The sequence below is a fragment of the Acipenser ruthenus genome, chromosome 14 (assembly GCF_902713425.1).
Source record: "Acipenser ruthenus chromosome 14, fAciRut3.2 maternal haplotype, whole genome shotgun sequence".
NCBI classification, from domain to species: domain Eukaryota; kingdom Metazoa; phylum Chordata; class Actinopteri; order Acipenseriformes; family Acipenseridae; genus Acipenser; species Acipenser ruthenus.
In genome coordinates, this window is record NC_081202.1 from 25505028 (window position 1) to 25517993 (window position 12966).

Below are 12966 nucleotides of genomic sequence, written 5' to 3' on the forward strand. Positions count from 1 at the left end.
CATGAATGTGACTACGTGTGAAGTATTGGTGTATGCGTGTGGTGTCTTTCAACCTACACCTTCAGGGAGAACACCGTTCCTTTGCTAGGGCTCGGCTTGCCATCTCCGCCATTGAACGACTCTGCTGTACAGTATATATATTTAGAGTATAAACAGTTTAACCTGTTTTGACATTATTCAGAGATGTATGTTTTGAAACTCCTGAGAATATACAATCATGGGGAAGCACTGAAGGCTGATGTTTTATTATTATTTATTGTATTATATATTTCGATGTAGTGTCATATGTATTTCTTAACATGAGATTTGCAATGGGATTAGAGGAGATAAGGAAGTCTATTTCTGTCTCAGTAAAATGACGATTCTTCAATTTGACACATTTTGATGTTGAATGATGTTGATTGTACCAAACTGACACTGGCCTACCCCTCCAAACGTTCCACACTTGGAACATGCATTTCCAAAACCTAGACAAGTATATTACGATAACGGGATGATGACATCACGCATTCGAGGTGGCAAAAGCCATTGTAAACATTGCCAGTGTCCTTTTAAATGAAAGGTTTAACTCACAAACATTATCACAAAGTAAGCAGAATGGAAACAGAATATGTTACTGTTCTCGCTCAAAAATAAAAGAATGGGGGCTCTAATGCATGTTAAAATTAAAAGGTTGACAGCATCGTAATAAGGGTAGCAATGGAAATGGTAATTGAGTAAACAGTGACTACAACTTAAGTACAAAAGGTATTGTTTTATAAATTCACACTTTTGTATTATTTTACATAGAAGAGCACCACTGAGCATGATCAGTGGAATTCTCCATTTGTTGCTGTATCTAATTCCTTCCAGACTTTGACAAACAAAGTGATTCCTTAAACCACTATTTTAGAAAATCTACCATATGAACAATGTATAATGCTCAATATAAGGAGCAGTAGTATTTCTTGTCTCTAGGGCTTAGAAATCTCAAAGTTGTATGAGCTTACAGGATTCAGAGTGCTACTGCATTTTTAGAAAGTAAAATGTCTACCAACTGGGCCTGTGCCACTTCCTAACATACAGTTGCTACAAATTGCTTGTGCCTCTCTAACCTCCATTTTGAGGCCAGGCTACAGCCGTCCACTGATGCACCTGCAATGTCCCAGTCATCAATTATCTCCTGGGATGAGGCAGTGTTTTGGTGGCAGTGTGTTTTCACAGACAAGGGAACCTTGTTGACCCCTGACGCTGCCTGGCCCATTCACCAGTAAAGTCTATGAGCAAGTGCCTTGTAGAAAGAAGAGGCTACCTGATGTGAGCTCCTCATGGAGACAAGCGTGACGTCTCTGTCTATACAAACCACAAGCTTGCTCTCTGGGATCTCGCTATGGAAATGACCCCCCACAGCCTGCACCACCAGCACCACCCGTTCTTTAGTGTCCTTTAGTTGTTAAAAACGCTGTACCATCCCCTCTATATGTTTAAGTCTAACCAAAACTCTGTCACTTAGTAAACAGGTTTGCTGTTCTTACCAGTTACTGTTGACTTTTGTTTACATCAGAAATCCATCACAACAAACAACATATAAAGACAAAGCTGACAGTGGAACTATATTGTAACTGCAGTTATAATGCAATGATGTGATGTTACATTGGAGATAAACCCCAGTCATTACTTGCCCAGTTCAGTCACTCTCACTACAGTCAACCCATCCAAATATTACATTGTTTTATGACAATGGAACATAATGTCAGATTTGTATAATTTCTACTGTATTTAACACTTATTCATACATTCTGAGGTAAAACTATAATAAACTAACACTTGTTGCTTCTGTATGTCTTGATATTGTTTGGATGCATTTGAGTGTTTCCCATTTATTCCTCAGACTATGAAAAGAAGACTTTTAATCAAAGCTCCCTTTCCAGATAACGTGTCCTCTATGTGTTAGTCTGAATAAAGCTTGTGTAATCAGTCTTTTTGCTTTGTATTTTGTTACTGAAGAGGTAAAGCTGCAGGTGTGTTTTTTAAATGGGAAGGAACTGCAGGAAGATGATTCCAGGACACTGCTTGTGGAAACTGTGATTTAAGGCAAAATGGAATTGCATTAATTATTTATACAGTACGGTTACAAAACAGAGCTGATTAACCCTGTTCTTTAGAAAGGAGCCTAATGGCGGATATTGATCATCGGTATTGCAGATGAAAACAGCTTGTTAGTATTTACAGCCCTTTGTGCTGATCATTTTATAGATCAGCCCCATCAATGGCAAAACAATAAGAAAACTTGCATTCATTAAGAGTGGAAATGTACTGAACCATACTGCAGATTATGGATAAAAAGACAATGTTGAGGGCTTTTACCCTTATAACAGATGCATCACCTGCTAGAAAAACTATGTATGCAGCAATCAAACTTGCATAATACAGTATTTCTAGTGTAACAATAATTAAATAAATATAGCATTTTAGTAGTTTAAATAATATAGCAAAGTTTTCAACATTTTCAGCACTTCAAACTGGATCATACTGTAGTCCTGCTAAAACCTGGCAAACCGTTTTCTCATTTCCTCATTTAAAAAAAAAAAATAGAAATAAACATCCAAGAAGTTTAATTTAAGTGCGCCTGTGTTGTTTCTTATTGGTTTTGTAATGTCTGCAAATGCTAAATCAAAGAGCATTACTATATACGTATCATGATTCTGTGTCCGTGAAATCCCAGGGACCGACAAAGGTGCACTTACAGACCGGTTGTTGAAAACCACTGGTTTAGACACTGGCTCCATTTTGTCCCTATCTACCCAGAAAATCTAGTTTTAGCAAATATCTACACATTTCAAAAATATGAATTGGTTTTTTGGGGGACCAGATAATAATAATCTATTTAGAATACAGTTCCTGTAAAGGTGTTGTAGCACTGTGGAAACAGAGTAATAGTTATTGTTCTTAAACAAATACGTGTATACGTAAATGTGGAAAAGTACAGCAGGTTTTTGGGGGGGATTATAATTTCGTTCTCCGTTTTGAATCTATATGAAATGAAGCCGTCCACTAATGCACCTGCAATGTCCAAGCCATCAATTATCTCCTGGCATTAGGCAGTGGTTTGGTGGCAGTGTAGACCCCTGACACTGCCTGGTCCATTCACCAGTAAAGTCTATGAGCAAGTGCCTTATAGAAAGAAGAGGCTACCTGATGTGAGCTCCTCATGGAGACAGGCGTGACGTCTCTGTCTATACAAACTGCAAGCTTGCTCTCTGGGATCTCTGAGACCCCCCACAGCCTGCACCACCAGCACCACCCGTTCTTTAATGACATCCTTTATGTGTTAAAACACTAACAAAAAACCCCCACCCCCTCATATAGGGTTAAGTCTAACAAAAAAACCCTGTCACTGAGTAAATAGGTTTGCAGGTTTGTTGTTCATGCCAGTTATTGAGGACTTGTTTACCGCACGAATCCACCTAGAAATAAAGTCCAGGAATGAAGATACCACCTCACCCCGTGGGGTCCTGAAGCCAGGAGTAGTAAATTACCCGGGAAGAGTACACAGCCCAGCAAAGGACTGGCCTGCACTCTGTGAGTGATGAAGAGTACACAGCCCAGCAGAGGACTGGCCAGCACTCTGTGAGTGATGAAGAGTACACAGCCCAGCAGAGGACTGGCCAGCACTCTGTGAGTGATGAAGAGTACACAGCCCAGCAGAGGACTGGCCGGCACTCTGTGAGTGATGAAGAGTACACAGCCCAGCAGAGGACTGGCCGGCACTCTGTGAGTGATGAAGAGTACACAGCCCAGCAGAGGACTGGCCGGCACTCTGTGAGTGATGAAGAGTACACAGCCCAGCAGAGGACTGGCCTGCACTCTGTGAGTGATGATTTCTAATTTCCTGTGCTGCTTACCTTATAGTTACAATTTCTCAAGCCAATGATTAATGAATCAAAATGTATAAAATAAGGACATTTGGTCTTTAATGAGGTAAAACACACACAAAAAAATATTACAAGTAAAATCTTGTTGGCATCATTACTTAAAATGGCATGTTTTACATTATTACCAGTACAAGCGATGATGCCGTGTATCAGGTTGTATTATGTAACTTGTTTCCTATTAAAAGAAGGCAAACACATTGTTGTCTATATGTCACTATAATCCAGTTGATTAGTTATGATAATGGGATTGTTTTAATTCTGGCCTAAAATGGCAGCAGGTGGTATTACTGTGATTGCTGTCTGAATTAGCACAACTGAGTATACACATTTATTCGGCTTTGATTGCATGACATATTTGTTAATAAGGAAATATAATGAAGTACAGTGTAACGGGTGTACAATGTGATTCATTATTTAATTTTCTTGTGCGTGTAAATTTTTTTTATTTTTTTTTATACTCTATTTATTTTATTGATTTGTATTGCGTGATTTATTATTTTTACTTTGATAATGGGATACGGCTCAGTTTAAAACTCACGAAAACTTTGAGGTGTCCATAGCAACTGCAGTGCTAACTCCTAATTGGGATTAGGTGTATAAAAACACGTCGGGTCAACCAAACGAAAGAGCTACCGGGTTTTGGAAATTGTGAGCTGAGAGCACGGGTCTGTGAACTGCCGTTTGGTAAGATTGCTTAAAGTTTAAACTGTATTACTTGCATGCGCTGGAAATTGGCTGGGGCGTTAGGTGCTAATATTAAACTTTCGCTATTCATATTGAATAGTTTGGTACACTCTATATTAGAGTGGTTTGGTACAGTAACCTTCATGCTTTCAGACTGTGGTAGCTATTTGATATGTGTCTTGTCTAAACAAAGAAAACTGCTGCTTTAAAGATCTGTATGGTTTTCGCTACCAAGTTGCTGAGTGATAGCTATTGTTTTACTGCTAAGTGTATTTTTGGATGGAAATTAAGTGCTAAATTATGGACTAGTTTCAATGTGTTAATTGTCACACTCTGTTCAAATAAAATCCTTGTTACTTTTTACGTTGGTGTCTCCCTCGCTTTATACACTTGCCTTTTCTTGATTGTTAAAGAACTTGTTATTTGAAGCTAATTTAGTTTCGAATTGGCGTAGTCATTAAACTTACTTAATTGGTCATTTTAAAATAATCAAATAAATGTATAGTGATAAGCAGGGGCGGTCTCCTTGTCTGCGGTTGGGGGATCTCCTTGGCTACCCTCCTTGAGGGCGGGGCGCTACAACAGGCTTCCATATTTGCTTTACAGAATAGGCCAATCATGCAGCATCTGGGTAAATAAGTCACTGTGTTCTTATTTACCCAACACATTTTCATTCAGTAAATATTTAGGATATGAATTTAAATCTTATCAGTCATCAGTTTGTCCAATAGACGTGAATAACAGCAATTTGCAAACCAAGAGCTCAGTACAAGGCAGGCCAAACTGGGTTCTACTGAATGTACCTTTTAGAAGGACTTTTTTTGGGTTACTACAGTAGGTGGTTAATATGTTGACCCAGTTATCTGCGCTGCAACATTAGTTTTATTGTTCCATTTATGTTATGTTAACTGAAAATTCATAAGATGACCTGGATACAAACATACCCTATGTCAGACTTTAATTGTGTTTGTATTGTCTACTATTTGCTCATTTTTAAAAAGCTCTTGAAATCTTAAGGGATATGATACGTGTGCCGTATGCAATGCAAGAAAAACCTTTTGTAAAGCGGTACTCACCATTGTGCAAATACTCCGCTGATCATCTCTGCCATTATTTGGACAAGTATCCGCTGGCCTGTTTTCTTTAAAGACGGCAGGTGCATGGTGAAATGGGAACCCTGCCAAGAGAGATGATAAATGAGCACTTTGTGTAAGGGAAGAAAAATCAGCATGCAGCTAATATATCAAACCATCCGCAATGTTGACTGATTAGAAAGTGGGTGACTCGGGGGTAAATGGGATTTGTTGTTTAAAGTTTGTATACACACACTCATGAAGAATTCCCCCCACCCCCAATCCACTAGTCAAAAGGCAGTTTTTGATTGAGATGCCATTTAATATTACTGTACATTCAGTGCATTCATCACAACTTTAAACACTCAACCACAGGATATTCAGTAACACTAAATAGAACAATTAAGACACAGCTTAAGTGGTAGAAGTTAAGAGAACAAGAATTCCTTTTTAAATCAATCATGGCATTCGGACATAAAAAGCCATAGTTTATAGGGTAAAATCTGTATTTTGTTTACTAGTAAACATTGGTTCTATGACAAGCTGCCCAATTATTCAAACTGCGTTTTAATGTTGCATCATTTTAAACCCTCTATGGCTATGTTTACAATGACCTTTGACACCCAGAATGGAACATTCTTTTTCTACGTTAATGATGTCACCATACCGTCATCCTACTATGCTTTTCTAGATCTGGGAAATGCACGTTGCAAGTGTGGAACGCCTGGAGGGGATAGGCCAGTGCCAAAATCATTACATGGGTCAAAACGTGTCAAATTCATGTGACAAATTGTGGAATCATCATCTACTGAGATAGAAATAAGCTTCCTTATCGTCTGTAAATTGGAATGTTTCTGTAATATCATTCTAAAATCTTACAAAGTCGTTGTGAAGACCCCTTTTAATTCAATGTGCATTTAAATATTGCTATATTCTTATGATGTGTGCTATACAGCACAGCCCCTCCTTTAAATACCATAAAATGACACCCACTGGTATGGCACTTGTTGTAAACCTTTGTCAAAATAAAAAAGGACAAGGTCAAGGGATTTTTTTGTTCAGGGTCACACACACAGTGAGTCAATGGTTGAGCTGGGATTGAACCTGGAACCTCCTGATAACAATCCCCTTTCTTTAACCACTGGACACGCATCCATTGTTGTTTTACAGTAGGACCCAGTGACAACAGAAACCTTAGGCATAAGGAACATATCAGACTATAAAAACACCCATAGAGATGCCTGCATCACATGGGAAATTAAACACTGGTTTACTTTACCATTAGAATGAATTTCATTATATCCTCCAAGAATATCGCTTTCAAAATTTGCAGTCGTCCCCATGTGATCTCCAGCGATGGTGTCAGCCTCACTTCCGTTGATTCCCCCAAGGGGTTCTCCTCCCCAGCTCTGATGATCCAGCAGCAAGAGCCTTATATCAGACAGTGGCCCTGGTTCATCTCCACCCACAAGATCTTGGGAAGATGTTCCTTTTAACAAAGCTAAAAAATAAAAGAAACCAGCGTGAGCAGTGTTTTTTATAGCTATAATTGTTACAAGAATAATAAATACCATCATAACATTCACCCTAAAAATGTAAATAAGTTTTTGGTAGTAGCCTAAACTTTGTTTATATTTTTCTAATTGAGCCCTTTAACTTTTGCATCACCCATTAACAGCAGTATTGTAATAGTTGTATTGGCTCGGCCAGGCACGATACCAGTGTAAAATATACATTTAATCCTGTATATTATTCTGTCCCAACTTGAAAAAAAAGGAAGGGCGCAGAATCACATGAGTGCACCACAGAGCTTCCTCTTACAGCTTTGCAGACAGACATCAATCCCAACTTGAACCCCCATTTTGAGATCACAAAACTCATTTCACTTGTAACCTGAGCCTGTGTAGTTAGTAACTAACCACACGATTGAATAAAACATTTCTCAAAACGTTTTAAATAAACTATGCATGCAGTGTATGCAACGTATATTAAGTTTAAATCTCTTATATCCCCTTTGGTCACAGGTTTTATTTATATTTTTTGAAATTCGAGTTCGAGTAGTTGCCCTGCCAAAATTTTGAAAAAAACATATGTACATCATAAACTAGATTCATAGATAGGAAACGTAATGTGGTACAGTTATGCATGCGGTGACTGAAGGTGATATGAGACATATGTCTGTTCTTTATGTATACCCCCCCGAAAACTGCATTAAAAAGAGACGCAGCAACTAAGCAGGTCTGCCCTTTCTATTACATCCTTACTGCTTCTAATGTGCTGTAAATCATTTTTGTGATACATGACCTTAACTTCTGTTAATGGACATGTGTAATAGTTGAATATAACAGCAACTAGTTGGTTCCTGCTCACTCAGTCACACTTTATTAAATACTTGATTTGTAACAATGTATTACTGGCACGATGCCTGTTCAAACAGCCCATGAATGAAAAATGATTTTGATTCCTTTGATGTTTTTCACTGGGGGAATTTCTGTGTGTCGCTACACTGTTTATGGTAGGCCGAGTTCCTGCAACCACAAACTTTTATGGTTAGCTTACTCTAACTCTCTTTTTTGTTGTTAACTTTAAGAATGGTCTCATTAGAAAGGTTAAGGGATTCATTTTTGGCAATTTGCTTTAATGCTGATGTTTGTTATTTTGTAAGATTCAGGAGATGGAGATACATTTACTATGCTGTAGTAATACAATGTATCTATAAGAATGGGTCTCTTATGAAAGAGTGGCCTTATTTAAAATCTGTTGACTTAGAATGAACACCCAACTTTATTTAATTAATCAAAAGACTTTAAACATGCTTTAAATAACTATTTAAGCATTCTTTTAAAAACTTGGTTAAAGATTGGTGAAAATTACCCAGTATCATACATTACATTTAATATATTACATATACAGTATACATACATTCTAACACGGTATGTATTTCTTATACAACAATCAAACAATGAAAAATAGATAATTGTTCACACTTTACAAAAGATGCAAATCCTTTTACCAACGAAGGTGTCTCACAAGTGCAGTGATGGACCAAAATGTATACATTGTCTTGGAATACAGAATGGATATTTGTTCTTGGTTTTCACCCCTAAAATAGTGGGATTCTGCAATGGTAGATGCCAAGACTGGTATTAGATTCAGTGAGACGACTTACACTTCTGTCTTTCTAATCCACCTGAACAGACATTTGCTAAGGTCAAAGATAGGGTTGAAATTGTTAAATTAGAAGTATAACAAAATAATATTTAAAAAAAAATACTTAGCTAAAGCATAAATAAGGTTTTCAAGATATTTGATTTATTACAGCAGAAAGCCTACAAGCTTGGCCAGCTTATTTCACTGGCACATTGGTCTTCCATTCCGGGTCCTGATACTTTATCCCATTTAAAACATTTCTGTGATGCTGCCCTTTGATCTTTTGATTGATTAATTCTACAAATCTTCTAACTAAAAGTGGCTGTGTGGCTTTGAAGAGAAGGGGAGTCCGGGGCAGATATACTGTTGATTAATACTGCTCTGAATCCCCAGAACTGTTGATTTGTCAATGAAACCACAGTCAGAACAATTCAGCAGAAAAGGTAATACCATTTTTTTTTTTTTTACATAACAACCATTTCAACAATTAGTTAATTTTAGTATTATACATTTTAAAATAACACTTATGAAAGGCTTATGATTTTAGTTTAGCATTTCATATTGTTAAAGAAAAATAATACAATTATACATTAACAAAAAAAGTTCTCATAATTACAAATTTACTTCCACATAAACATCCTCCCTTACAATTTTTATTTCACATTTCTTCTGGACAGGTTCATTGGGCAACAGCATCACTTAGTACATCTCCATCAATTACATGGACGTTAGATGTAAACTCAGCTTTTGCATTCCTTTTGTTTAACTATTGTTCATACAATTATAGCCCACTTACATTTTGCCTGAGTTCTTCTCGAAAACCGACTGCAGGCAGTGATATTTAGGTATTCATCTGTTTTAGGTTTGGTAAAACGATCCATAACTTTACTCTCCAAGGAACTCATGACATTTCCACAATATGAGAGACATACATTTTACTGCTTGAACTAATTGCAACAAAAGAGTAAAAAAACAAATCTAATTACCAAGTTAACAATCAATTGGATCTCATTATCGAACAAGTATCAATTAGCAAGAAATGTTTTAGATGGCATAATAAACTCAAAGTGTTTTTTCAGACGGTACCTGAGGGACTGTACAATCCTTAACCCCTCTGAAAAACGTCATCCATTTATAATTTGCAAAATATTATTTTTGTATACATTAATTTCAGCATATTAATAAGTGGTCAAATGAATTGGGATGTACACAAACAGGGGCAAGCAAAACCAATACATAAAAGAAATTCAGCAGTTTGTTGTGTGTGAAATCATTACAAGGGAGTTTGGAGAAGGCCATATATTGGGACCACTGAAGGAGCGATAAGATGCCACCCAGGAGGAAACGATGAACTAAAAAGGGATAAGCCTTGATGGGTTGAAAAGCCTTCTCTCGTCCCCAGCCTTTCTCAGGTTCTTAAGTTCTTATGGTATTGTGTTACACTACACAAACAGATGCAATCCATCAGCTCTTCTTACTTTAAGGTATTAATGTGGTCATCATTTTGGATACAGTATTTGCATTTTTTTCCAATTGCTTTACAGCTTCTCTGGATCGCCATAGGATATGCACGGTATACTAGCACCCGTTAAGACCTGTTAAGAAGGCTTCATTCAAAATAGTGGCTGCTAGGGTGACTAAACTTCCCAGGAATGTTTTGGAATTGCCCAGAACAATTGGTTGTTGCTGAGGTTAAACAGAGAAAGAGGTGAATGCTCTGAGACAATGCGCATGACAGCTGAATTTTTAAATTTTTACGCAAACCAAAATACTGCATGCCTTCATTTTTTGAGCCATAAAAGTGACAAATTGTATACACATTCAATTGAATTTCATTATTAATTTTCTATTTTTATATAAGTATCTACCCTGATCCTTACTTTGGGTGTCTTTACTTGTTTTATTTTCAGTTCCTCGACATGGCTCAGGACAGTTAATATCTCTACTAGCTTTTGTTTTTGTTTGTTTTAAGATCCAATGTGCATTAGCTTCTACTTCACCACTAAATTAATAAACAGTACTACCAGAAGGTAATTTGGGTGGTGCTCTCCTAAACAATGAAATCAATGTCTACTGATATACAGAGAATAGTTGCTCTAACTGAACTGATTCTACTACAGTACCTATTCTACCTCTGAGACGGTGTTTGTCAAAAACACCTAAAAAACATATAAACTGGACAGTTATTAACATTACACATACCTGTATCAGGTATATTTCCATGAGCCAAAAGTATATATTGTCTTGTTTTCTTTTTTTTTTTATGTATATATAAATTAGCAAGAACTGTTGGTTTTGGACAGATCGACCCAGGTCATGCTAGATGAATAAATAAAAAACGACAACTTTGGATTCTCACATGATGATTGTTAGCCTTGGGGTTCTCCCAGTCAATACATTGTTCATTAGCACTATTCAATTTCAAATAGCTTAGTTGTGAGTCCATCATTTTAAGTTCAAAACTGAAAGGTCACTACAGTACTACAGTACTTTATAACTGTGTCTGTCTTGCAGGGGGTTTGCATGTGGTGGGGGATCAGCAGTGACAAAGCTAGCTGATATCCTGAGGGAAGACACAGCTTTGTTTAGTTAATAAGACTCATATACCAGCTTAAGTTATAGTTTCAGAACAAAAGGCCCCTTTTAAGAAGACAAACATATTGCAAGTTACTGTTTCACAAACAAACCTGGGATTGGCAAATTAGGTCTACAAGTAATACAACATTGTGTCTGTTAAATTATACATTAATTCACACACCCTTTCTATCTAAATATTATATTTCAGAATCTGTGATAAAGGAAGTAAATACTGTGTGTATCAATTCTACCGCAAGTGAAGTTTAGCTTATATCACAAATCAAACATGAAATAGTTAGATATACTCTAAAAACAAACATAGGCTCAGCAGGAAGATATGAACAAACACAATATGAATAGATGGATAAAATAACTTCAAATTGGATATCCCTTGGTTAAATACTTTAATCACACCATTAAATAAATTGTCATATTTTCTTCAAAACAGAAAAAAAAACACGTAGCACCTCAAGCTTTCTAAGAGCACACTAACACACTTCAACATAATAGTGATTTTCCAGTGTTTACCTGAGCCAGGTGAGCTGTATTGATCATTCCGGCTGTCCAGACAAGGCTGTGAGAGAGAGGAGCCGGTTCTGGGAACTATCCCTTCGAGTTCATCAGAGACATCTGACTGGACATTGCTCAGTTCAAAAGACTTAGAACTCAGCTCACTGGGATCTAACAATAATAAACACAGACACATTATTTATATTTATCGGCAAATTACATTGAAAGACAACACCAAACAGTACGTTATGGTCTTCCTGCTGGACGTAAAACCATGAAATTGTTTCTAACCTTTATTGTATGTAACAAAACATTACTGCCTCAAATACCGCCACAAAATGTTATTGGGGGAATGCATTCTTAAATGTTTGCCTACCAAATGTTGGCTACCAACATTGCTATTCATTTTGTATTGTTTCTGGAGACCAGGTAAGCACTACAATACAAACAACGTAACAGTATATAACCATGTAAAATGTTATCAATCAAAAATATCACAACTATGATGCAGTCTTTTTTTATCTCATTTATTTATTTATATTTAGTTAGAGTGCATTATCTGATCATAGAGATGACATCCGTTCTGGTCATGCAAGGCTAAGCAAATATGCATATAAGCAACATAAGACATTGTAGCACTCTGCTGAGAAAAATCTAAACAAAAGAATTATTTGACTCAACAGTTCAAAGCATACTGCTGCTGTCAAGCCGCCCATCATCTTTCATAGAGGCGCACCATTCTTCAACAAGCAAAGGGAGAAATGGGAAGCTCAAATGAAGTCACTCAGAAACAACAAGCCACTTTGTCTCCTTCCTCCGGCCATGTCATGCGCTTGAAAGCAGTTTAACTCAACATTAAGATGGCATGCAAGGGTCAGACAATGGGAAGGTCTCCCTCATTGTCAAGGACAGTTAGACTTTGAAGATGATGCTCAAAAAGGGTTAAAACAGGGTCAGCTAGCGATTGTTCAGCCCTTGCATGGTGATCTGAAAAGGAACACTGCAGACATTACAATGAAATCATCCATCTGAAAGAGAAACAGAAATCAAGGGTTGGC

General features: G+C 37.1%; 1 protein-coding gene across 1 annotated transcript in view; it reads right to left on the minus strand.

The window, feature by feature from the left end:
* The window catches only part of LOC131697472 (uncharacterized), a 74206-nt gene that overhangs the window by 24559 nt on the left and 36681 nt on the right, over positions 1-12966 (minus strand). The window contains exons 6-8 of the mRNA XM_058986510.1: positions 11927-12079; positions 6951-7172; positions 5675-5775 (exon numbers count right to left, since the gene is read on the minus strand). Of these exons, the coding sequence (XP_058842493.1) occupies positions 5675-5775; positions 6951-7172; positions 11927-12079 (476 nt within the window). The remainder of the gene's footprint in view (positions 1-5674; positions 5776-6950; positions 7173-11926; positions 12080-12966) is intronic.